Source organism: Nyctereutes procyonoides, unplaced genomic scaffold (assembly GCF_905146905.1).
Source record: "Nyctereutes procyonoides isolate TBG_1078 unplaced genomic scaffold, NYPRO_anot_genome, whole genome shotgun sequence".
NCBI lineage: Eukaryota > Metazoa > Chordata > Mammalia > Carnivora > Canidae > Nyctereutes > Nyctereutes procyonoides.
Window position 1 is genome coordinate 14,611,210 of NW_026575159.1, and position 27,499 is coordinate 14,638,708.

Genomic DNA, 27,499 nt, shown 5'->3' on the forward strand with positions numbered 1-27,499 from the left:
TTGGTGATCAATTCACTAACCACTTATAGGAAAAGCTCATTCTAATAGAATGAGAAAGTGTGTGAAGTTCTTACCTCCCCAGTGGTGGTTTCTGACTATGGATGATGAAGAAGAGGTGTTGCCCTTCCCCACAGGGGCTGAGAGTGTTGTCAGGTTGGGGCTTTGGGGGAAGGAATCCTGCTCACCCTGAAGGTTCCATGTCCAAGAGTCTGCAAGGGGCAGATGGCTTTGGTACAGACACTCTGATTGTGAGAAAGGAAAAATGACTCCTATGGACCTAACAGATGGGAACATGTAGTTCCCAGGGACCCAAGGGACCCTTACAAAGTCGAATTGTGCTTCCTCAGAAATTTCACTTCAGGTAAGAGTCATGTACATTCACAACACTTTCCATGACATGGAAAACCTTGGCCAGTGCTGTTAAGTAGGCATGCTAAGCTGTGCATTCAACTCCTTTTCTATCCAGGACTTATTAGGGATTCCTGCTCAGCAGATGCTCAGTTTATGGTGATGATCATGGCATCATGTTTCAAAACTGAAAGTTATAAAAGGGAACCTTCTACAAAGATTCTCTCATATTTTTTTTAAAGACTCTATTTATTCATTCATGAGAGACACACAGAGAGAGAGAGGCAGAGACACAGGTGGAGGGAGAAGCAGGCTCCATGCAAGGAGCCCGATGCGGGATTCGATCCCCGGTCCCCAGGATCACACCCTGGGCTGCAGGTGGTGCTAAACCGCTACACCACCGGGGCTGCCCTCTCTCATATTTCTTAAAGTCCAGATGAGAAAAAACCTGGTACAACTCCAATGTGAGGCTGCATGAACTGTGCATGGAATTATGCGTTGGGTGGGGAGTGAGTTTAATCCATGGGTTGTCAGAGCAGCCCTATGGACTCTGAGAGAATTGGAAAGGGAGCCCTCTTCTGGGAAGATGTAGCCCTACAGGCACACCATTTAGCTACGGAATGTCTTTATGTTGAAGAAACAGGGCCCTTTCCTCTGGTGGGGTTAGGCTCCTGCCACCATCCACAACAGGAGGCTTAGCAAGCAGAAGGTCAGTTGGATTCCTCCCTCACTAGCCCCCACTTCCGGGAACCTTTGAGGAATGCACAAACTCTATAGCCTTACACAGCAGCTCTTAGTAAGTACCAACTGCATAAAGACAAACAGACCAAACCAGGGCTTTGCAGTGCTTTTTATACACATTAAAGAAATAGCTACTATAAAAGTTTATGCAGAGACATCTATATTTCAGTCCGAAACATGACACTACCTTTTAATATTCATGAATAGGTAGTTCTTAGCATTGTATCTGGTAACCAAAAGTGGATAAAAGCCACCTGCTAGTACCACTGAAGGTCACTGGCCATTCAGGTAAGATTTTCGATAAGTTGTCTTTAAAAGAAAATTGACCCAGCTGAATATTTTCTGTGTCTCATAAAGCCAGGTAGTGGCAAGGCTTCCACATGACGATGTGCAAGAAAGTGCTTTTAAATTCTGCAGACTTACTTAAATGTCAGTCACTTTAATGACCAAGTTAGCCAGTGCCAACCTTAACTAGAAACCAACAACAGCACTCCTGTTTAAATTAGGGAAAATATAAGAATGCTCTCTATTCTTGGGGTGCCTGGGTGACTCAGTCAGTTGAGCACCCAACTCTTGGTTTTGGCTCAGGTCATGGCCTCAGGGTTGTGAGATCGAGGCCCATGTCAGGCTCTGTGCTCAGTACCAAGTCTGCTGGGGATCTTCTCTGCCTCTCCCTCTGCCCCTCCCCTTGCCTGCACACACACTCTCTCACTCTCTCTCTAAAATAAATAAATAAAATATTTTTAAAAAAAATGCTCTCTGGTCACTATTACATAACATTGTTACACAAGTACTATCAATCTAGCAAAAGAAATGAGATAGGGGCATAAAAATTGGAAGACAAAGGTAAAAGTGTCATATTGTAGTGCTGAGGTGATTTCATACCAGAAAAACCCATGAGAGACAACTGGAAAACTGATATAAACAACAGAAGAATTCAACACGTTAGCTAGGAACAAAATGAACATATAGAGATCATAGCCTTCATATATGCAAAGGCAGTAAAAGTTAAAATTAAAAAGATCCTATGTGTAACAGCTAAAGACAAATAAGAAATAAAAAGAAATATAAAACCACATAAAGAAAAATCTAAAAGCCTAATGGAGGGACATAAAGAAAATCTAAACAAATATCCAGTTCTTGGAAGGGAATACTCATTATCATAAGGATATCGCCCTCCCTAAGTTAATCTATAAATTTAAAGCAATCTCAATAAGCCCACCGCCTAACTTTGCACCCTGGTGATGGAAGACTAGATGTCTTGAAAATCCTTGTGTTAAAATCCCTTAATGCTGAATTAAATTTAATGTTGAAGTAATCCTTCCTGTTGAAAATCCTTTACAAACATCTAAACTTGCTGGATAAAATCTGAGATGAATGAATACCTGAAAGCCTCAGGTGTAAGAAAAAAAGAGGGAAGTGATGTGAAGCAATGAGTTGATGCTATGGCCCAGCTGGGATAGAATGAAGGAGAGGTAATTGGTCTCCATAACCCAAAATAGCTCTTAGCGTCGCTTAGGATTAGCTACTGTGCGACTCTGTGGGTGGCCATGCCTAAAAGGTGAGAGGCTGTAATTGATGTCTATGCATAAATCTGAACCTTTTAAGGGCTTCACAGGTAGTCAAAGAGTAGAGAGAAAAAAATCTGTCTTCACAGCATCCTATAATTTGAATAGGATAAAAGTTCTCTGATGCTTTATAACCACAGGTTGAGAGGATTCATGAGGACCTGGGTTGATATTTCTACAGCCTATGATCCAGGAAACCCCAAGCAGGGTAATTATCATAAACATTGGCCTGTGCCACTGAAACTCTGGCAGCACCTGGAAGATCCTTCTGGATAAAGCTGCTCTGTAGGGACACACCTCTAACCCACATACATGGAATTCCCACAGTTAAACACCCAGTGGAGATGAGCTCACAGTCCAAAATTTCAAAGCACATGTGCTGAAAATCCTCCATGAGAATCAGTTAACAGACCCATCACATGGGGTTCTTGGACCACTAAGCACTTAGGGTGTGGGCTAAACTGTGTCTCTGCTGGCCCCTCAGTTCACATGCTGAGGTCCTAATCCCTAGTATCTAAGAATGTGATTGTATTTGGAGACAGAAGATCTTTAAAGATGCAATTAAGGTAAAATGAGGTCATTAGAGTGGGGCTTAATCCACTAGAACTGTTGTCCTTCTAAGAAGAGTAGATTAGGAGACAGACACACACAGGTAGAAAAACACGTGAGGATACACGGAGAAGACAGCCACCCACAAGCCAAAGAGAGGTCTCAGAAGAAAGCAACACAGCTGACACCTATATCGAATTTCTAACCTTCAGAAGTATGAGAAATAAGTTTCTCATACTGTTGTTTAAGCCACTCAGTCTGTAGTACTTTGTGATGGAGGCCCCCATAAAATGCACCATCATACAAGAAAGGACAGATGTGTAGTAGAAGTCTGTTTAAAGTATTAGAAGCTGGGATCCCTGGGTGGCGCAGCGGTTTGGCGCCTGCCTTTGGCCCAGGGCGCAATCCTGGAGACCCGGGATCGAATCCCATGTCAGGCTCCCGGTGCATGGAGCCTGCTTCTCCCTCTGCCTATGTCTCTGCCTCTCTCTCTCTCTCTCTCTGTGACTATAATAAATAAATAAAAAAATTATAAAGTATTAGAAGCCATACACATAGAATAAGACAAGGACTCTTGCTAAAACATGCACACACACACACACACACACACACACACACAAGAACTGAAGAAGTAGGGCACCTGGGTGGCTCAGTGGTTGAGCATCTGCCTTCAGCTCAGGTTGTGATCCCAGGGTCCTGGGATGGAGTCCGAGCCTGCTTCTCCCTCTGCCTATGTCTCTGCCTCTCTCTGCATCTCTCATGAATAAATAAATAAAATATTTTTTAAAAAGAACTAAAGAAATGCTTCATGAAAAAAAAAAAAACCTGAATCCCAAAGGAAAGAGTGGAAATAGAGAACAATGGGAAGCAAAGAAACCAGTCTACCTATGTGCAAACCTAAGCAAGTATCACTACTGGATCACAAAAGTGCTGTTTGGTCTAGAGAATGTGAAACGAGGTGGTAAATAAGACCCTGAACAAAATAACATGGAAGACAGGAGTGGAGTGAGAGGTTCCTAAGATCCTTGTAATTTGAGGAGAATGAGTTAGAGACAGTAATTCTGTTTGGATTCTAAATCATATATGCCTAGGGACACCTGGGTGGCTCAGCGGTTGAGTGTCCACCTTTAGCTCAGGGCGTGATCCCAGTCAGGGGATCGAGTCCCACATTGCGCTCCCTGTGAGGAGCCCGCTTCTCCCTCTGCCTGTGTCTCTGCCTCTCTGTGTCTCTCATGTATAAATAAATTAAACCTTAAAAAAACAACCCAAAATCATATATGCCTACCAAAAATTAAAGGGTAACTACTTAAAGAACAGATGAAAGCTATACAATTTCCAAAAGAAGTAGAAAGGAAAAATAAAATAAGAGGAAGAAAAAATAAAAATAAGAAGTGAGCAAGAAACAAAGAAAAAAAAAACAAAGATTGTAACACAGGAAGAACTCAAAGTAGTATCGCCCACTTCCTTCTTGTGTAGTTCATGTTCCAAATTCCTTAAAGTGATGGAAATGATGGAGAGGACCATGTATGCAGCTCTGTGCTACAGCATTTCTCCCACCAAAGACCAACAAGTGATCAAGTGACCACCTGGCATCACACTGGAGCAGAATGCCCTGGCCATTAGAGGACACAGCTACTACTCAAGTTAGCAGTCCCAATCTATCCTGCCACCCCCATCCTCATGGGAGCCACTCTTGCAAAATCCATAATCACATTGAAAAATGAATGGAAAATAGTGTTCACAATAAGCACACATGAATTTTTAAAAAGAAAATTATTTTTTATTTTTATTTATTTTTAAAAAGGTTTTATTTATTTATTCATGAGAGACACAAACAGAGAGAGAGGCAGAGACACAGGCAGAAGGAGAAGCAGGCTCCCTGTGGGGAGTCCAATGCAGGACTTGATCCTGGATCCTAGGATCACGCCCTGAGCCAAAGGCAGATGCTCAACCACTGAGCCACCCAGGAGTCCCAGAAAAATTATTTTTTTTAAATCGCCAAAATGACTAAAAACCAAACCAAATCAATCCTCTCATTTATTCTTCCTCCTTTTCTGCTTGCAGAGGAGGGAAGAGATGTATCTCAATTTATCTCATTACATGTCCCTGTGCATGACCACTCCAGCAAGGCTGGGCCACTGCTCTCCCTGATGTTTCCCAAGCTTTGTAGAAAATACTTGAAAAATTGGCTGTCCCATGAGAAAATACGCATCCCTCAGGGTGCCAACAGTGAAACTTTACTAAAGTCATATTTTCCACCCAAATCTTTTCTTTTGGAATACTCCATGAGGCTGGATCAATATACATAGCCCACCTGATTTCATAAGTAACTCATTAACACAGAAAGACTTCTACAGTTACTTAATTGAATAGAATTGTGTTTTGCCTTGCACATTTTCTCTGTGGATTACTGCTTGATTTGGAAACTTCTCACATTGTCATTTCCTTCATTAATCAGCTTATAAATCAGCTACTTGAGGCCAGGGTCTGTGTTTTGCATTTATAGCCCACAAACACCCTTGAGCAAGACCAGTCCTCTGGCAAACAATCAAGTAAAATTTGCTGAATTTTCTTAATAATGCTAAACAGAACACTTATGAAATTAATGCCAGTTGTTCTTAGTCCCATCCACCACTAAGCTTGGAATTAATTACGTCTTTCTTCATGGTCACTTTTAGCCACCTATTGGTGAGATAACCAAGAGAGGAAAAGAGAGAGAAGTAACAAAATTAAAAGTTATCAAATAGTAATTAGAAGCCCTAGGGGGGAAGAAAAAAGTCAACAAAGAAACTAGGATTATTAATTTAAATTATTCCTGAATATTTGCAAAGGTTTTTTTTAAGAATAAAAAAATGTTCGCTATAACAATCTGTGAAGAAAATTAAATCAGAGAAAGAATAATGACCTCTGAGACATGAAGTGATGCGAAGCCAACTCACACAGTTACTAAAAAGGCACTGCCAGCTATGTGGCAATGTTCCTTCAGGTTTGATGGACTCGTAGGATGGTTTTTTTCTTCTGTTTATTAGTGAGGTTGGTTGGTTTTTACCTAATGACAACTCTTTCAAGGTCAACTCAAATATCTTCTTTGTACAGACTTCCATGAATCCCTCCAAACAGTGAGTGTTGGGCTTTCCATTAGATTTCGCCCCTATAGCACACAGATCATGGTGTCTGTAGCTGACTGCTAAAATTTCACTCTAGGGCTGGACAGAGCACTCAAGGAAAGTCATCATGATTATTTTGTATCTCAGTCTGTACAATGGTCCTGGTAATCACAACAGCAACAACAATAATAAACAGCAGCATTATTAATAAGATCACCATTAATAAGATCTCATTATAGCAGATGTTTCTATGGTCTAAATGTTTATGTCTCCCCAAACTTCATATGTTAAAATCCTAATCCCCAAATTGATGGTTTTTGGAGGGGGGGCTTTTGGGAAGTGATTAGGTCATGAGGGTAGAGGCCTCATGAATGGGATTAGCCCTCTTATAAAAGAGATCCTATGCACCCCCACCACCACCTTTCCCCATGTGAGGATACAAGGAGATGTTTGCCACCCAGAAGAAGGCCTCCACTCTACCAACCTGGCACCCTGATCTTGAAGGCCCAGCCTCCAGAACTGCCGAGAAATGCATTTCTGTGGTTTATAAGCTACCCAGTCTCTGTTAATTTGGGTATAGCAGCCCCAAAGGATGAAGATAGATGTAATTAGCATTTTGAATACATCAGAGCGTTTAATCTTCACAAAGCCTTTATGAAGTGGTTGTACCCCTTTTCACTTTTCTTAAAATGGAGTTTAGAGACATGAGAGTGACTTGCCTAGGTCACACAGCTAGTAACTCACAAAGCCAGAGTAACTAAGTTTTCTTTAGCAGAGTATAAAGGGGTGATTCTCAAGCCTTAGTGTGCATCAGGATCTTCTGGGCAGGACTGGCTGGAAATCCATATTCCCAGGCCCTCACCCCCTGGAGTGATTCTGATTCAGCAGCTTTGGGGTAGGACCCAGAAAGCTACATTTTTACCTAGCACCATTCTCTCTCTCTCTGGGTGGTTCTGATGAAGCTCCGTACAACACTTTAGAGAAACACCATAGTGCTGCTATTTGCTCACCAGAAGCTCAATCAGTGATGGTGAATGAAGGAATATAACATTTACTGGACATTCATACAAAATAAGTATGAGACACTCTTCACGTCTGTCTCTACGTGGGTAAAGATGGGACATTATAATGGTTGAGACTGCTTTGAGAACCACGATGTTTAACACGTTCTAATGGGTTTCATTACATCACGGCCTCTCAGATCCTTTAATATAAGCAAAATATTAATGGCAAAATCTAACATTTGCTTCAAAATCATTTGGTCATGGATTCCATTCCTTCCTTTACTTTCACATGACCCCTTCAAAAAAACCCAGTAACCACAGAGTTTGGAGAACAGTGTCTTGAAAAATTAATAATCACTTACATTTATATGGGGCTCTACAGTCTACGAAGTGCCTTCGAATGCATTACTACCATTATCGTTTCCACGAGTGGATGCAGAAGCTCAGAGAGACTAGCAATAGGTCACCTAAGAAGAAAGAGCTCATAAAAGCAGTGTGATCATCAGAACTGGGTCCTTGGGTTTGGAGTCCACTGTTTATCCAGGGCACCAACATGGGTACTCTTCTTTCCCATATAACCTTAGGGGTTAGGGGAAGCTATGCAATGTAGTACAAAACCTTTTATCTTTCCCTTGCCTCAGTTTTCTCATCTGTAAAATGAAGCATCTGGAACAAATTTAAGAGAAGTACTTCACCCAAAGTCAAATAGCCATCTTTAGTAGCATGGCTTTTACAACCAATTTTCATAGCTCCTTCACAAGTCCAACAGGTGTGTCTTGAACTAGGAACCAGTAACCGTGCCAGGAACTCTGGGTGCAATAAAAAGGCACAACTCCTTTTCTGGCACAGTATTATGTTTCACAGAATGTGCTGGTAGAAATGTTTGTGTGCAACTGCCTTTTGAAAAATTGCTTCTCAGACCAGAGTAGTCTGCCCTTTTGTACCCTGGCTCTGGCCTTGTCTCCTGGAAAAAAAAAAAAAAAAGGAACTAGACAACACAGCACTGCCTTGAAATATCACCAGTGTCCTTGTAGTCAGTGCCACATGGCCCTGCGTGAAAGTCTTAAATCTACTGTTACTCAATAGCAGGGCTGGAAGTCAGCTTCCCTTTGATAATAAAAGCTATTACCTGACTCTTTAAACATTTCAACTTTCCTTCCCATTTCACAGTTCATAAAGCACCTCTCTGATGTGGAGGGATTTTTTTTTTTTATTTAAGAGGAGACATAAGACAGCATGTTTTTTTCCACCTCCTGATTGCTTATCACTTCCCATAAGCTACGAAATGGTGACTCTGCAACACAGCTTTTCTCACTGCTCACATCTGGTAAGATGCCAGGGCACTGGGCGTCTTGCTGCCCTCCTCCCAACTTCATCTCATTGTGCGTCTGGCATTAGCATTGCCAGAGCCCGGCCTAATATGTACACCACGCAACTCATTAGCTGGATGTTAGTATCAGAGCCAAGAATCAACATGATGGATCCAACAATATGTTGGAGCTTGGGTCGGAGTCTCAGCTGAGGCTTCATCAAATGCAGAGGTCAGCAGCTTGGCATCAGCTCTAGAGCACGTACTGAGTGCAATGTGCTCCAAGTAGCCATTGGGGAAAGCGACAAATATGGAGCCTCATTAAAAACTGAGGGGAGGAAAAATCCTGTTTGTAGGACCCACGGGCCTTCACGGTTACCGATGCGCCTTTCTGCTCACATGAGGAATGTATTGGGTTTATCGCCAAACATATGAAAACAAGTGGCATTATCATATTTCCAGGAATCAAACCTGGAAATATCAAATCAAGGTGACCATTCACCATTCATCAGGGATCCAAGCAAGCAGCCCCAAGGTCAGGGTTAAAAGATTTAGAGCATGTCTCTAAATCCAACTGTTATTTCTATCCTTTGAATGACATAACCTGGTTTAAATCTAATGGAGGTAAAATGATTATAGCATGTGTTTGTTTCTCTTTATTCCCTCCCTCTCTTCCTTCCTTTTCTTCCTCTGTTCTTTCCTTCCTACCAATTGCTTCCTTTAGCTCTTACTAAAGCGCTAGTAATAAACAGCTCTTTAAAAACTAACTGTTCTGGGGCACTTGAGTGGTTCAGTCAGTTAAGCAGGGACACTTGGTTTTGGTTCAGGTCATGACCCCAGGGTCCTGGGATAGAGCCCCACATCCGGCTCCCCAATCCGTGCTCAGTGGGAAGTCTGCTTCAGGATTCTCTCTCTCTCTTTCTCCCTATGCCCCTCCCCCTGCTCACTCATGCACTTGCTCTCTCTCTCTTTCTCCCCCTCTCTCAAATAAACAAATATTTATATATATTTATATTTATATATATTTTCTTAACAACAGGCATTTATTTTCTCATAGTTCTGGAAAGGCTGGACGTCTGAGATCAAGGCGCCAGCGTGGTTTCTGATGAGACCCTTCTTCTTGGCATGCAGATGGCTGCCTTCTTGCCATGTCCTTGCAGAAAGTGGTCACTTTTCTATTTGTAGAGTTCCAGCCATTCTTTCTTTACATCTCAGGCTCAATTCATAGGTGTTCAGGATGGTTTGATAGTTATCTAGCTAAATTTAGGGGACCAGATGAAACGAGGATCCCTACTCTTCTGCCATCTTGTCTTTTTCCTCCCAAATAAATAAATCTTAAAAAAAAAAAAAAACAACAACCTAACTGTCCTCCCCAGAGTGGGGCCTCTAATAGCACCCCCTAGCATACGTCATAAATACTGCTCGTGCACTTCCTATCAACCCTCCTGGAGGACAACAAACTTTAGTAGGAGCAGGAAAATTACATTCAGAAAGAAAGGCTTCCTCAGATCTCCCTACCTGTCATGTTTCTAAGTAATGATCTAATTGGACATTTTGGGTAGGACTGTCATGCTTTTAGTAACAGGTTCCCTTTTCGTTAAGGGTGAACAATGAGTACACACCACCAGCAGCTGGTTATATGGGAGATGATTACCTGACCCAACATGGGTGTTTAAGATTGGCTTGAGTTTTGTAGGCCTGGTTTGAACAAGAAGAAACAAAACAAAACAAAATCTCCATGTTTAAAATCATAGAGCATGCAAGGCTCACATTTTCATAAAACCACTTAAAAATGAAAGGTCAGGGATCCCTGGGTGGCGCAGCGGTTTGGCGCCTGCCTTTGGCCCAGGGCGCGATCCTGGAGACCAGGGATCGAATCCCACGTCGGGCTCCCGGTGCATGGAGCCTGCTTCTCCTTCCCTGTGTCTCTGCCTCTCTCTCTCTCTCTCTGTGACTATCATAAATAAATAAAAATTTAAAAAAAAATGAAAGGTCAAACTAATCACTCTGACACTGAGAATCAGCTTTCTTGTCAGTATGATTCAAAGAGGAGCTTTTATTCTCAATGATCACACCTTTCTTGGCAGAACCCCAATAAGCACTTTGCACCATGACAACCACGAGGCACGTACAACATCTCGGATGGTGTGTGTCCTTCCTGAAAGGGAATGTGGCTCATGCGGGGCCAGGTGGGCCACACCTCTGAACCAGGCACACCTGCACACAGGCATGTGTTCACTCATCAAGAGAACAGAACTCACTTGTGCCCTGATAGTCTAGAATCAGTGCGCTCCCAGGAGCGCTAAGGGAAACAAACATGAAATCGCTTCATACAGCCCAAATGCAAATATTTCATTGTTGTCACGGTGTGAATTTTTGTGTCTCCCTCAAATTCATATGCTGAAAACCTAATCCCCAAGGTGACAGTATTAGCAGGTGGGGCCAATGGAGGTGATGAGGTCGTGAAGGTGGAACCCACATGAATAGAATTCGTGCCCTTATAAAAGAGATGCCACAGAGCTCCCTCACCCCTTCCTCCTGTGAGGACACAACACTGAGTCCGCAGTCTGCAAGACAGCCCTTGCCTGACTATGCTGGCACCCTGATTTTGGACTTCCAGCCCAAACAGATCAAGACAACTGTTTATTATAACTTCGGTAGTTCATAAGATACCAAGGAAGAACATTTTTGTCGAGAGACACTGAAGTGTTCACTTCTAAATCTATTTGGCTCTAATATGTAAGGCCCTAGGCTATATTTCATAAGAAACAATATGCTACAGTTCTCCTGCTTTGTAAAAGAAAGTCATAAATGTGCAGATTTACATTACTGGGTGAAGATGGAATTAATTAGTGAGACTCAGTAGAACTAATAGAAGAGTAGAACCTGGCCCAGTGGTAGGTACTCACAAATGTTGTTGAATGATTTTCTTTTTTAAAATATTTTATTTATTTGTTCATGAGAAACACAGAGAGAGAGAAAAGGAGAGAGGCAGAGACACAAGCAGAGGGAGAAGCAGGCTCCATGCAGGGAGCCCGATGTGGGACTCGATCCCAGGACTCCAGGATCATGCTCTGGGCCAAAGGCAGGCGCTAAACCGCTGAGCCACCCAGGGATCCCTTGAGTGATTTTCCTTAAGAATTTATGCCATTCGACTTCCTTATGTGTTTTGGGTATGATGTCCCTGGGTCAAGCCTCTGTTGGCACAATGCTATGCCCAGCTATATTCCAAGGTTCGACACTCACTTTCAGGTATCTAGCTCTGAGGCGCAGGAACCATTGTCTAAAGGGATGGAGGGTGTGGAGCTGGGCCAAACCGGGTGAAAGGGAAAAACCGAGAGAGCTGAGAATACATTCAGACCAAGAGGGATGCCCATGTGACTCTAACGCAGATTTTCATACTAAGAAATATTGTCTTTGAAGGCAATTCCAAAGAAGAATTCTAAAAATACAATACGGCAGCATACAAGTGAAGGTACAACCACCTAAGGGTGTTGCTAAGAAAGACAGCATCACCTGAATATATATATTCAGTGCTCCAGCCACCCAAGATTAATAGCTGTTCTTAAATGAGGCCATGCATTATGTGCCTTGAAGCTTTTGCACATGCAATTTCTGCTACCAAGAAAGTCGTCCTTTTCCTGATCTTTAAGATTCCACTTAATTCCTTTCTTAATCCTCCTAGGCCCAATTAGCAGATTTCTACCTATAAGCCCTCGCAGGTTCAACTTAGAAATTTAGAATATGTACGTCTGCAATTCTTAGTTTCCAAGTCTATATTTCTCATTTGTCTGTGAGTTCCTTGAGAACATCTTGGTATTTCCAATCCACTGCCTTGTCCATTATAAACAATCATCTAGAAGAACTCCCCTAGCTCCTTACATTCACAGTCCTCATTCCCTTTATAGCACTTGTATCTGGATTGTTTGTTTTCTTGCGTATCTTCCATCCCATCTGCCAAAATGTAGGCTCTACTGCAGTAAGGAACTTGTCTGATTAGCTCACTGCTTTATTCCCAGTACTTAAACCTGCTCACATATTATATGTACTCAAAGGTTATTTACTGAATAAATGAAATGTAAGTACTAAGTAATGTTTATCAAGTGAATGAGCAAATAACCAATCACACATTTGTTTTTAAGAATCACTAAATTCCTTAAAAAGATACCCAACCCCTAAAAGATGAAGTAAAAACAGATTCCTGTGACAGTTCCATTCTGGATTTATAGCTGTTAGATTCTAGATAAAATTACCTTTTTTTAAAAAAAGATTTTATTTAGTCATGAGAGACACACAGAGAGAGATATGCAGAGACACAGGCAGAGGGAGAAGCAGGCTCCATGCAGGGAACCCGATGCGGGACTTGATCCAAGGACTCCAGACTCACGCCCTGAGCCGAAGGCAGATGCTTAACCACTAAGCCACCCAGGCGTCCCGAGATAAAATTATCTTTCAATCCAGTTATTCAAGGTAAAGCCATTAAGCTTGAAATGGAGGAAAAACAACATAGAAAAGTGTCCAAAGGTGGAAAGCCAAGTGCCAGAAGAAGGCGACTTCTACAATTCTCAGATCTGCTTTCCCAGAATAATATTAAGGGTGCAGGGTGATGTTTCCAGAAATCTGAATGACTAGCAATTATTTTTAAGGTCCTGTTTATTACAAGAAAAATTTAAACATGGGGTGCCTGAGTGGTTCAGTCAGTTAAGTGTCTGATTTTGATTTTGGTTCAGGTCATGATCTCATGGTCCTGAGAATGAGCCCCATGTCAGGCTCTGAGCTGGGCATGGAGTCTGCCTAAGATTCCCTCTCTCTGCCCTTCCCCTGCACCCCTGGTGCATGGTGCGTGCATCTATGTGTGCATTCTCTCTCCCTCTCTCTCAAAGAAAAAAAAATTTCAATATAAAATGGAGAAAACAACAAAATACAAATTTATATATTTTTTTTTTTCAAATTCATGTATTCAACCTAACTTTGAATAAACACTTGTTCCTTCAACTTCTGATCTCTTCTAGGGAAAGGAAAAAAACAGGAATTATGAATACATTATTCCATGTATTTGCTTGAAATTCATTTTTAGAGCTTTAGTTATTTAAACTTCATAATTATTTATTGCTTTAATCATTTATATAAACTTTAAAAAGGTGTTTTTATAATTTATACTTGGTGAAATATGACATTACTCTACAAGGTTGATAATAGGGTCTTAGTTAAAATTATACATATATATGAATTGTATATTTTGCTTACAGAGAAATTGAGATCGATTTACAGTTCAGTGTACTTACGACTTACGACCTCTTTCCCAGGCATCATGTAATAAGCTCCTTTATTTAAGGACATTCTTTGTGAAATTAATGGTTAAATACAAATCTTTTCAGTTTTTTGAGGACCAACACAAGTCTGATGATTTTTTTTTCCCCAGCAAGCTTTCTCTAGAAACCACAATTTATACTGTTTTTTCCTCCCTTCCTCATTTTGGCAGCACTATCGTTAGGTATATATTTTTACTCAGTTTTCAATCTACCACATGCAGTAGATCTTTGGCCTTCATGGATTTAATACAGTTGTTACTGTGCGTGATCCTGAATGCTGATGACTTGCAGTCATTTGTAATTTTGCTCTGGGACAGTTCTGAACACGCAGGCTGACTGCCCTCCACAGACCTGTCACTGGGGGCTCTTCTTTCGGTTGACATCATTAAAGACACGCACACCATACGTGTACACGCTACTCTATTTCTTTTTGGAAAATGGCCTAAGAACGCAAATGATAGTACTGATAACGAAAGTGATGGTTTTCTGCTGGAAAACAGAAATTAAAGCTAAATTAAACAACAAAATACTGATTTGGTAGCTCTGTGCCAACTAGGTAAGTAAGTCTGTAACTTGGTGAAAGGACCAGTGCAAATCCTTTTTACATTTAATAAAAGACAATAAATACATATGTTTTAGTAGAATTCATAGATTTGTGGATTTCTAAAGGCTTCAATATAAATCCCACTTCAAAACTATTGCTTAGAAAAGAGAGCTACCTTTCCAACAAAATGTGCAAGCTCAAGAGCTGACTGCTGCCTTCTACTGCTTTCAATTTACTGCCTGCTATGTACCAGGCCCAGTGCCAGACATCAACATGAAATATTTCATTTAAAGCATAGAAATTCTCTTTTGAGGTATTAATGTCTTTTTTTTATAGACACAAAGGCTCAAAGACTTAAAAAAAAAAAGAACTTGCATATCATCACTTAACCAGTAAGCAACAGAGCAGGGATTAAAATCCAGGTAGGTCCCCATCCAAAACCCTGCTCTCCCTTCTATATCCTGCTTCATCACAACCCTCACCCTGCCTCCTACACATTCATTCAGTTAGTTCTTATTGGATTTATTTGACTCCAACCTTATTCCCAAGTTCCCCAAATTTACCTTAGCCAAAATACTTGGTTCCTGAATTCAACAGCTAAGATATAGACAATGACAGTGCCCACTGTGTTCACACACACACACACACACACACACACACAGAGAGAGAGAGAGACTAAGGGTGTTTTGTTCTGAGCACTGACACTATTGACTTCGGGTTGTCTTTGTGCTGTGTGTCTGTGTTGGGATATCTGGGTACACAAAACAAAATGTTCATCTGAAGTTTTTGTGAAACACAGACATGCCTACATGCTCCACCTTCACTGATGGAGTCCCCGGACACATTTTTTTTCCAATGCCTCTGATAAAGATTGAGTTGATTTGCATTTCTCCCTTTCAAACCCATTACTGCTAATGAGCAGAAGGCAGCCCTAAAGTAGATGGCTAACTAGGAAAAAGGAGATACAGTAAGGAGTCTAGTGAGCCTGTAATTGAGAAGAACCAGAGTATGGTTCACACAAGATTTTGTTTGTACGAAGAACCAGAGTATGGTTCACACAAGATTTTGTCTGTACGTGGAGCAAAGAAGAAATGCGGGATGGGGCAGTGTGGGGTAGGAGAGGGAGGATGGAGAGGTAGATGAACCCCACAGCCACATGTATTGTGAGCCAAAATAAAGTCTCTTGACTGAAAAGTGTAATAAAAGCATTGCTCCTGCTATTCTAGAAGTCTCTCAGGACAAGTGTCCCTTCTAATTAGGGCAAGAGAGGCCTTGGTCAGTGGGTCATCATGACCAGAAACCAGCTCTCCTATGGCCTTCTCCTGATGCTCCCCAAGGTGTCACTCTTTCATTCTCTTATTTTCTCAGAAGTCTCTTTGATCCTTTGATCTTCTCTAGAAGGTACTCCTAATCTCTATCCCAATTCCCATCTCACCAAAGTTCCAGACCAGCAGGCTACCACAACCCCCAGTGGCAGAACCGCAATGAAAGGACTGTATATTCTCAATTGTTCTTAGGACACTTTACATGGATGGAGAGGTGCACTGGGTAGAGCAAATTATGCCCTAGGCCAGAAATCAGAGACATGTGAATTTTAGTCTCACATTTCATGCAAACTAGCTACATGATTCTAGCTACATATCAAGTAACATAAAATGGCCAATTCATATTCTGTTATTTTTTTTTTGGTCCCTCCTAGCTCTAGAGCTCTGTAAGAATCTGATTTTCAGAACCCATGGAATGAGTAAGGCGTGCATCTGAATTCTGTTATTTACTGGGGGCAACAGCAACTAGCCATCTGAGTCTGAGCTTTAATTTTCTGACTTCTAATCAAGTGTTCTTCTCATTAGGAAGGATGATAAATTCATAAAACATAATAGCCAATCAGAGACCACACGGAAAATGCAGAAAGTTGACACTTTCAAATAAGGAAATTTCTAAGTTTAAAAAAAAAAAAAAAGGAAATCCCTAAGTTATACTGAGTTCATGGTCCGAGAATGCTCATGTGGAAAGATGTTTTTTTAGAACCGAAAAATGAGGGCCAGGTGCCTGGGGCTGCTCCTTCCCTCTTCCAACAAAGCCATGTTGAACATTCAAAGTGAGATTGTACTTTATTTCAGAGAATTCTATCGCAGTGTCTACTGGTAACACGGAATATGTTTCTGGCAACTACCACTAGTCCACTGACTCACTCATTTGACAACATAAGACACTGTCTAGACACTGGAGGAACAGGCTTAAATAAGAAATGGCCACCTTTATCTGCAAGGTTGTATACCTGAATCATTATGAAAGGCAAATGAGTAAGTGTAATTCTGAAAATCCTGCTTGACCTCTGACATTCCATAAAGACCCTCATCTTTATCTTGACTCAGGCCCTATGTCAATATAGATGTTCCTAAATCAGATTCTAGAACACTGAATGCATCTGTATTTCTATTCCTAGTTCTATATAAAATCAATAAAGGACTTCAAACTTAATCACTTTGATTCAGCTTCCAAAACCTGAAAATACAAACTTGAAAGAGTTTCACGATGAAAAATGAAACATGTTAATTTGCATTCCATTTGCAATATTATAGCCTAGTCCTATTAGAAGTCATAAAAAGCCCAAGCCAAAAATGTAAGGCTGCAAAGGGACTCTGCAAATGACAATGGGAATTTCAAAGCATTAAAAAATAATTCTTCTGTGGTGTAAGGGACGAAAGTTATGAGTAAATGCCAAGGTAAATTACCAGAATTTGAATATAGTTGTAAATAAAAGGAAACTTCTAGGTGGTGGCTATAGGCATCTGCATGTCACAGAACTGGCTACTGTCTGTATCTCTTTGCCATTTCAAGATCCTATGTACATGGGCTGGAATGTTTTTTTCCCACATGAACACACCAGTGATTACAGTAGATATTATTGTTTTTTTGCCAAAATTCCCTTTTCTAGGGCTGGAGCATTCAAACTTGACCTGATGTGAATAATGACTGCCCACAGTATAAGCCGCCTCTTCCTCTAGAGAACTGGCCCTGGCAGACAGAAGTGGCCTCTCTTTACCTGCAAAGTAGTCCATAGCCAGGGGCTGAGCCCTACAGGGATATAAAATCCCAACTCTACAGCGTAAGGTGGAGGGCTCTGTGCTGCCTTTCATGCTCCAGATCCCCCTGTGGGGTTGGGATGAGGCTAGACTCTAGCTGATACCACATCTTTGTTTAGCTTCTTTCCCCTACTTCTCTTGCTTTACCCATTGCCTTTCAGATTTCTCCCAAGTGTCCTCCTTCATTAAATCCCTCCCCAAGAATCTCCATCTTCAACTAGTCTTCTAACGAATCCCAAGACACTGATCAAGGTAGTATAAGGCCTAAAACTTCATGTGCTACTTTGACATCTTTGAGCCTCCCAGGGCTCCTACTATCATCCAAAATGCCCACCACCCTAGATCCCTGTACTCTCTGTAGGCCTTAATCTAATGGGTTTTACTTCTCTGACAGCCTGTAAAATGATTCACACAAGCCAATCCCATAATCCCATGGGAACCAGACAGCATCTCACCCACTTGTTACTACAAGGCCTGTCCCACAGTCCCGGCTGTTTCCCTCTGTCCGCTAGTAAACCCTACATGGTCCTGCAAGGCTTGTAGCATCCTCCCTAGGCTCTGAGTTAATAGGGCTAATGAGCTACAGCCAGGCTCCTCTGTCCAGTGTTTGGTGTCATGGGCTCTGCTGTCTCCTGTTCCTTGTGGTAAGGATCTGTCCCTCACCAACGGGGTGAATAGGAGGCGGTCAGAATAATCAAATAATGGAAATCAACAGGAAAATCTTTTTTTCTTTACTAAGGGGGTGTTCTGGAAAGATCTATCTCATAAAAGTAAGGTGATCTGCAATGATCAAGAAGATGAAGTTTGGCAGAGTGTGCTGGCCATGCAACCAGGCACAGGGAGCTATTTCAATCTTGAGTTCTACACACCTCTCCAAAGAGATCAAGCAGGGCTCATATGAATTTGTGGGAATCAGCCTATGAGAACAAAATGTACATGCCCTGTTTCTCTTATATGGGCAGCGCTGATGTGTCCACCTTGGGCGCTGGCTAACTTGCACTGTGAAGCCATGCAGAAAAGTGGGCATATTTCCCTGCTTCCCTTATAGCTGCCTCTCTAACACCCACCTAACCCAATTTTAGATCCCTGATATTTCAGAGAATGCAAGATGGGGACAATGTGAATTACATTTACACTGGCACATTTACTTTGAACACTTGTAGTGAAAGACTAACAGGATGATAACCAAGCTGTTGCCGGGTTTTCCTCTGTCTTGCTCCATCTCAGAGGTGATTCACTCAGAAACTTGATGACTGCCTTTTAAAGCAGCACAACAGGCCCATTAGCACTTAATTGCATTAACAGTCTGTGTTTCCTAGCCTAACAGTCTTGATTTAGGGATGATGCAAGTCAGGGATAGCCTGGACAGTAGTTCTATTTCTATTTATCAGATGGGAGTTCCCTCAGGTCAGAGACTATTTTCTCCCTGGAAGAAGTGGTGGGAAATTCCTACGTAGGTGATTTTTAGGCAGATGGTGGAGCTGATATATTTAGAGGCTCCAGAAATATCATTCCCTTAATTACACTGTCAAGATCTTGATTACCGGCAGCCTGTTTTACTCAGGCCAGGGCTATTTTACATTTGCATTTGAGATTCCTCTAAGATAGCTGGGCAATATAGCTACAGAATGAAATTACTTGGTTGGTTATATTTACATGGAATTTGGAGGAATGAATAAATTGCTATTGTTGGAACTGAAAGTTAATGATGGTCTAGTGAATTATGTGAGGATACAGGGAAAATATTGTGATAGATGCGAGATGGATAGAGGTGGATGGATGGAGAGAGGGATGAGATAGAGATGGATAGGATAGATAAACAGATATCAGGTGAGATGGACAGATGGAGAGAAATAGTTCTGCCTTTGCACAGGAGTGCTGGACAATACAAAACGACTGTGCAAGCTGAAACCATGTTAAGTGATCTCAACCACTTGGAAAAATTAGTATTGTTCTCTGGATGTTCACATTTTTTTAATTAAAAACTGCCTGTCAGTTGTAAATATATGGGGAAATGAAAAAATAGTAAAACCTATTTACTTAGTAATTTAGCCCTTAAAATATTAGAAAGATGGAGAATTAATGTGTTTTACTTGTCAAAAATTCGAGAGTAGTGTGAACAGTGCTTGTTGCCTTCTCTTCATCATAGAACTTATGATTCTGAGTAAGCGTCTTTTTCATGCCTTGACAAGCCAGCCCACTCCTTTCTAAGTCTAGATCAGCCAGCAACATTTTATCCTTTCTACTTTCAGTATTGTGAAACGTATCTGAGAATTCCCAAGCTATGAAGCTTCTCACTTCTTCTGGGGCATCTTCATCCTTTCTTCACTGATTTCTGGCTGCTTATCAAGAGTCTCTTGAATATCACCAGCACTTATGCTCCCATGGTCACCTCGTTCTTCTATAATTTCATTTATGTTTGATCTGAAGCTCACTTCCATAATTATTATTTTATCATACTTCCATTTTACCATACTTCCATCTTGTTTGTACAACACCCCCTTTCTATTATCCATTCTTATAAAATGTCACAGATTTATCACCAGGAAACAAGGAGGAAACACCACTACCCACTTTGCAGTCTGTGTGTGAATGAACAGACATGTGGTGACCGATCACTGACAGATTGGGAGAAAAGTCATGTGCTTGGTCACAATATGATGCACATTGGCTATTTGCACAGTGACTTTCTGAATGAAAAGGTGACAGCAAAGTTTGTACTTTATAAAATTACTTGCAGTTAATATACCCTAGTAGCTGAAATTTGAACTGCGTTATTGAGAAATTGGGGATATATACTTAAACCATGATAACTGAATTCATAGATATTGGAAACACTCAAAGCAAGGCCAAGTGTGTGTGTGTGTGTGTGTGTGTGTGTGTGTGTGTGTGTATTTTAGTCTTTTCCTAACCTGTCCTATCAAACACATTTCAGTCTTTGTTGCACCTGTTCTTTGGGCTTCTGTAGTACAAAACAGGAAGAAAGAGGAGAAAGGCAGGGGATTATTGTGTGGACTATAAGGCTGGGACCAGCCAAAGAAGTGTAGTTGAATGACATAGTCAAGAATGGATACCAGAACAGAGAAGAGAGAATCTCTTCTTGAATCTCCTCTTCTTGAATATTTTCTTCTTGGATCTCTTCTTTTAAAGGGTCATGGAAGAAATGAAAGCAGTTCAAGATTCAGAGGGAAGCGGGTAAGAGAGAAAAGATTTTAGTAAGCGTTGTGCTAATAGGGGGTGCTCCTGGTATGTGAGAGCCCCCCCCCCCCGCTATCGGCTGAATACCTTCCCTTCCAAATTCATATGCTGAAGCCCTAATGTGATGATATTTGCAGTGGGCCTTTGGGAGGTAATTGGGTCATGAGGGTGGAGCCCCCATGATAAGGTTAGAGTCCTTATAAGAAGAAGTGAGAGAAAAAAAAAAAGAAAGAAACGAGCTACCATTGCTCTCTTTCTGCCTTGTGAGGAAATGACAAGAAGACTGTCTGTAAATCAGAAGAGCTTCACCAGTACTCAATTCTGATGGCACCCTGATCTCAGACTTCCAGCCTCCAGAACTATGAGAAACAAATTTCTGTTTATGAGCCACCCTGTCTATCATTCTGTTTAATCAGCCTGAGCTGATCAAGACACCCTTTATCTTCATAAAGACAAATAAGATTTGTCTCTTAGTTCTAAAACCATGCTTTTGGTATGTGATACCACTTTGACTCTGGATTCTGGTGGTCTCATGCATATAGACACATGTTCCCTGGGTCTCTTTCATTAGCTCAGCTTGGTGGGAAATTCTGGACCTAAGAATTAGAAAGAAGGGCTCACACTCTCTCTGCCACCCATTGGAGGAGTGAAGTTACTCAACTTCTGCAAGTTTGCCTTATAGGATAGGAATTATTTAAAGAACAGTGCCTGAGACAGACGAGGAGGCACACAATAAATACTAATTACCAACTTCCCTTCCTCCAATAACACCCCAGGAGGCACAGCCTATATAAATGTTCCCATTTTTAAAAATCTGAAGTGGAAATGAGGAAAGCTGAGAATTGAATTTGCAGCTCAGGGTTCACAACTGGGTTTTTGTTGTTGTTGTTGTTTCCTTGTGTTGTGTTGTGTTTTTAATCCAACAAGAAATAGTTTGCGAACTAAGATAACGAGGTAAAGCAAAGGTAACATCTGGTGAACAGCAAAAAACAGAATCCAACAATTCCATCATCCCCTGTTTATTACTGTTTCTCTAAGTAGCAAGAGAGTCAGAACTTAGCTTATTTTTCTTTTGTCTGAAAGTGGACCATTGAAAACATCTCAGTAATAACAACTGTAAAAAAATTAAAGAACAAGGACTTAAAAGCCATGTTTGGGGCTGTGGGATAGATTGGGGCTTGTAAGGAGGTAAAAGGTTTAAGGCCTCCTTTTACCTGTAAGGAGGTAAAAGGTTTAAAGCCAATAAGAACAAGGGAAAGATCACATTGGTACATCTGACCTATCTACAGGTGAGGGTGCTCACAGGAAAGCAGCACAGGGCCTGTGACTCTTACTGTCATGGTTCAGAGGACCAGGAAGTGAAGGAGACCCCCCCCCCAAAAAAAAGGCCCCAGCTCAGAAGCTGTTGGCCCAGTGTTGACCTTGATATGGTAGGGAGTCCACAGAATGGCTATGAGAGAAGGAAAGATTAAAATCAATTGCAATGGATAAACTGCAGTAGATTCTTTTAAAAATTAAAGAAACAATGATATCACCACATTGTTCCACTGTCTAATTATTCCTATACCTTGATTTAGATAGAGTACAACTCAAGATAAAATACTTTCCATTCTCTGGGTCCCAGATTCTTCATCTGTACAAAGAGGTCAGTTTAGATCACTGACGTATTTCAGGCTGCTGTAACAGAATACCATACACTGGGTGGCTTAAACAATAAATATTTATTTCTCACAGTTCCAGAAGCTGGAAGTGTAAGATCAGGGTGTCAACATGGGGTTCTGGTGAGGGCCCTCTTCCTGGCCTGTGGAAAGCTACCTTCTTGCTATATCCTCACATGGTGGGGAGAGGGTGCTCTGGTCTCTTCTTCCCCAATAAAGGCACCAATCCTAACACGGGCACTCTATGCTTATGACCTCATCCAATCCTAATTACCTCCCAAAGGCCCAACCTCCAAATACCATCACGTTGAGGATGAGGGCTTCAACATATGGATCTAGGGGGACAGAACGTTTAGTCCCTAGCAATGACCTCTGAGTCCCTTCTCTCTGATACTGTACAAAGGTTCCCCATTGCCCACCAAATCAAATTCAAGTCATCTGTTCAGCTTTCAAGATCTTCCACAATTGGATGCCCATCCAAGGCACCAGGCATGTTTGATGAACCTTCACCTCCCTTTAGACCAACCTCTAGTGTGCCTTCACCACAAGCTGTATTAATCCATTATCTCCACTTTTTCCCATGTTCATTCTCCTCTCTTGGAGCACACTGAACTCTCTCCATTGCCTCAAGGACTAGCCATTTTGTGGGAGCCATTCTTCCAGTCCTCAGATCATCTCATGGGAAAGGATAGAATTAATATAAAGTTTTCCTCCTGTGTAGTATAGATGAGGTATTAGGATTAGCACAGACAGGATTTTAAACGGGAAGTTGTTGTTGTTGTTTCATATTGTTTTAGATCATGTAAAGACCGGTTCTAAAAATTTGAAATTAAATTTAATATGTACAAATAACATCCCAGAGCTGCTATTATTAATCACAAAATCAAAGATTAACAGAATAGGAAAAGACAAAGGACATCAATTTAAGGTAAATTACAGTTGAATATATATAGGATCACACTTTATATCTTTACAAATACCAAGCAAATTCTCTGATATTTGTGATATTATAAGAAGGCCACAGTATTAAGGATTTGCCATTCATTGTAACATTTTGCTGAAAACCATTTGTATGCCTCCACACTAGGATTCAGTATTAAATATTTAATCAAAAAAGTTTCCAGCTTGGATTTTTTCCCTAGGACTTGATCTATGGTAATCTTTTGAGAAGTTCTGAAGCTGAAGGCAATAAAAGACATTCTTGCTTTTGATAAGTCATTATTGCTATTAGGAATACAATGCATAATACAATTTGAAGAAACATCTGTAATGGTTACCTGAAATTATAAGAATAACACTATTCTAAACACAAAAATAGTTTTTTATGAGCCTTTATTACTGCTCCATGGGAATGCCTAATAATGTGTCTACTGATAATTTGGGATAAGCAGACAACTTACAAGTGAGAAAATGGAACCTTTGGAAAAAATTTCAACATCATTAATAATGACACAATGGTATTTTCCAACTATCCAAATGGTAATGAAGTTTGTGTTAAAAGAGATGAAAAAAAAAAAGAAAGAAAAGAAAAAAGAACTTCCAGTTGTTGAGAGCATCTCAGTTACTTGGAGGTGGAGACATGTGTGTGCTGGACAGCTCCCTTTGCCCCTCCAGCTCCAGTGTCCACTCTTTTCCACCCTGCTTGTGCCTTTGGAGACAGAGCTTATCGAAATGCATCAATGGGGCTCCCTTGTCTCTGGCTTCCAATCAGCCTCACCTACTGGAGATACCAACAGAAGATCAGTGGAAGAATGGGGTTGTGCTTCCTTCCCAAAGACCAAAGCTCTTAGTGGTGGTTCTTTTCTACAGCTACAAGTCTTCCCAGCTTCAGGTAACTGCTCCTTTTCCTTGCCATTTCAGATTAAGGGGTGGCAGTGGCCTCTTGCTGTTGTGAGATCTGGAGTGCTTCTCTATCTCTTCTTGATTTTCCTTACCTTGACCACACCTTACAAATTAAGCCTTCATTAAATCCTTTCCAGTCATCACTTTTGAATTTGCCATCCACTTCCTGCCAGCACCCTGAAATCTCCAGAATATTTGCCAGTCTACTCAGGCCGCTCTCCAAGCAAGGACATCTTTCATCCCAGTCTTCTCCTCCTCCTATAGCAGGTAATGTCTGTTGCTCTGCCCTCCCCAGAATCCATTCAGTCTGTTGCTTGCACAGCAGCCAAACTTTCCATTAGAGAACCACCTCTCTTTATCTCTCAGCGCACATGTCTTGGATGAGGTTGATCTCAGCACAACACAAGGTTGTACATCTGATCTAAGTCAGTTTCACTGGGCTTAATCTCAGGACTTCTGTTGGAACAATGGCAGCAAAGAGGCCTTTATTCAGTGAGACAGGTGACCCTAATGGAAAACATAAGCCTGGAACTGTTGGACCAAGGACAAAGGCTTGCCTAAATGTCAACCAATGAAGCAGGCAGGGAGAAGCAGGCCTAATATCATTATTTGGATCCCTGGATCCCACCATGCCTGAAGCTAATATGTGGGCACTATTCTCAAAAGTAGTTCTTCCCTTTTCTTGCTCAAGCTGAGTTAAGCTCTCTGTCATTTGCTGTGGGAAAGATCCCTCTCACATCTGGCGGAAGTAAAAAGTAGAGTATTAGAACTGACTTCTAAAATGACATCATCCAGATTTGCAGTATTGTTTTCATCAAGAACCCCAGAACGTAGGTCAAGAGAAGCTACCTGTGGTTTTTGTCTATTATGCACCTAGTGCTACCACCACCTGCATTGTCCCTCAGATTTCATTGAAATCTGTGAGAGATGGGACAACACCAAATCAAACAGTGCACTCTGTGTTGACTTTTGTGACCTGAACTGGTGCAAACAAAGAACAATGATGGAAAACAGCCTAATGCCGTGCTCAAACATTATTTCCAAGGGCTGTTTGACTGGGCCTTCTCAGATGACATGGTTCACTGGCAGGAAAACTGTTTATTGCGACAATCATTATTCCCATTTACCCCCTATTACAATGTGAGTCACTGGGAGGTCAGACTGTTCCAAAAGCCCAGTGTTCCTGAGCACTCAGGTTCAAGTTCAAGGGACAATGGCAAAGGCTCAAGTCTTTGAAATGAAGAGAAGGGTTAACTCCCAACAGATTGCTGCAAAGTGAGTTTTATTATCTTCAACGTATCATGTAACTTGGGAAGAGAAATCAGAGTGACAGTGTTAACATGACCCCAGGTCCTTTCCACAGTAGCTGTTTTCCCTGAGAACAAAGATTAAATCTTCATTCATCCTTATATACTTCACTCCTGCTTAGTACTGTGTGCCTTGCACAAAATAGGTACTCACGAATGATGACCTTTCCCTGACCCCAGGGCCTACTGGCTTAAGAATCCAGAAAAATAGAAGGTAATACATCAAAAGAGTCTACACCTGGTAGTTACTAAGGACTCCTTGCTGCTATTGCTCCTTTTTGTAAATGAACATAATTATGTTATTAATAAGCAGGTTCATGAAAACTCACAGAAACCCCCATTTTCAGCAACCTTTTCAACTTCCTTACCTCACAAGGCAAAAGCTCCAATGTGTGTTTAGGTTATATCAGGTTTCCTGATCTTCGTATGTGTGACAAACTACCCAACCTCTCACTCGTTCATCTGTTCAACAAAGAATCTGTGACCACCTACAGTTTACAATGTATTGGACTATAGGTGGGGGAATCAAAGCTGATTAGGACACAGCCCCCATGTATAACATAACTCTGTTGAAGATGGACAGGAAGTCCCAATAGCTGGTGAATGAGAGATCCAGCCTATGGAACGAGGTCACTGACTTCATGGTTGCAACACGTGTTGGGGGAACCTGGGTAAAAATATCTCCTCCTGGAGGAGCATTTTCCTTACCTTATCTGCAAGCCAGCCAAGATGCCTGATCTCTCGGCTCCCGGCAATGCCTGTTTTCCCCAGCTGCTCTCTGACCTCAGCAATCACTTGGGTCAGCAGGTCACTCACATTGGAATGAATGGCACTGAACCAGGCCTGGGCAGTGGCTGAGTCCTTGCTCCTCAGGATCACTGTGTGCTTAGCATCTGGAGAGTGGATTTCAAGCTGCCTGGAGAAGCAGAGAGAGAGAAGGGTTAGAATGTGTCCTGGTAGGTCGTGCTTTGTCAAGTCCTGGACCATAGAGGTGAATTAACTCTTTAGTCTTACTTTTGGACTTTGTCAGCTTTGCATGGTTTATCTTAATGCTTCCTTCCTTCCTTCCTTCCTTCCTTCCTTCCTTCCTTCCTTCATTCACTCATCCACAAACATCCACCAAATGCCTAGGCATTGGTCTAGACACTGGGGACATAGCTATTCAACTATCAAATCACCCAAGTTAAGGATGTCTGGCTAACCTATTAGTCAGCTGACTTGACTGGCTTATCAATAGTACCATATCAAGACTTCTAAACTGTGAGCTGATACTAATTTGCTTTACCTCTCAATCTACAGAGGATTTTAATAATATACTCACATGCTTGCTGCTACTGCAGGAAGTAGACTGAAATATATAGCCCCATGCTTCATCCTACTGCTCAGTGTTAATTGTCAATATTTACAAATCAAAGATGACCAAACTTTGCATTCCTTAGGAATCCTGTCTGTGGCACATTTACCTACCATTTAATCCTTGGGCATATTTAAGAAGTGAATTGGCCTAGGAAGGGGCAACTGGGGAGAGAGGCACACAAAGAGCTCTCTTTAAAGTCAAATAAGTAAGAAAAGAAAGAAAAAGCAAATGTCAACCACCAAAGCTTACCCCAGACCTTCACATGGACCACCCAAGATACAAAGTGAGATCTGTATGCTGTAATTATGGTAAAAGAAGGAAATTCTAAATAGATTTTTTGAAGTACTCCTAGATTAATATGACATTAATATGGCATTGCAAAAATGGTATATATGGACAGCATAAAGGCCAGAGAAGTCCATTATATCCTTCACCCAGTTTTCCCTATGGTTATGGAATATAACATCAAAGCCAGAAAACCAACATTGGGACAATGTAGGTGAATGGTTCTATGCCATTTTATCTCCTGTAAGTCACAGCAAGCAGAATACAGGACTATTCCATCACCA

General features: G+C 41.3%; 1 protein-coding gene across 2 annotated transcripts in view; it reads right to left on the minus strand.

The window, feature by feature from the left end:
• SNTB1 (syntrophin beta 1) overlaps window positions 1-27,499 on the minus strand; it is a 234,257-nt gene that overhangs the window by 63,568 nt on the left and 143,190 nt on the right. For both annotated transcript variants that reach the window (XM_055313935.1, XM_055313936.1), the window contains exon 4: window positions 26,282-26,489. In XM_055313935.1, coding sequence (XP_055169910.1) covers window positions 26,282-26,489 — 208 coding nt within the window. The remainder of the gene's footprint in view (window positions 1-26,281; window positions 26,490-27,499) is intronic.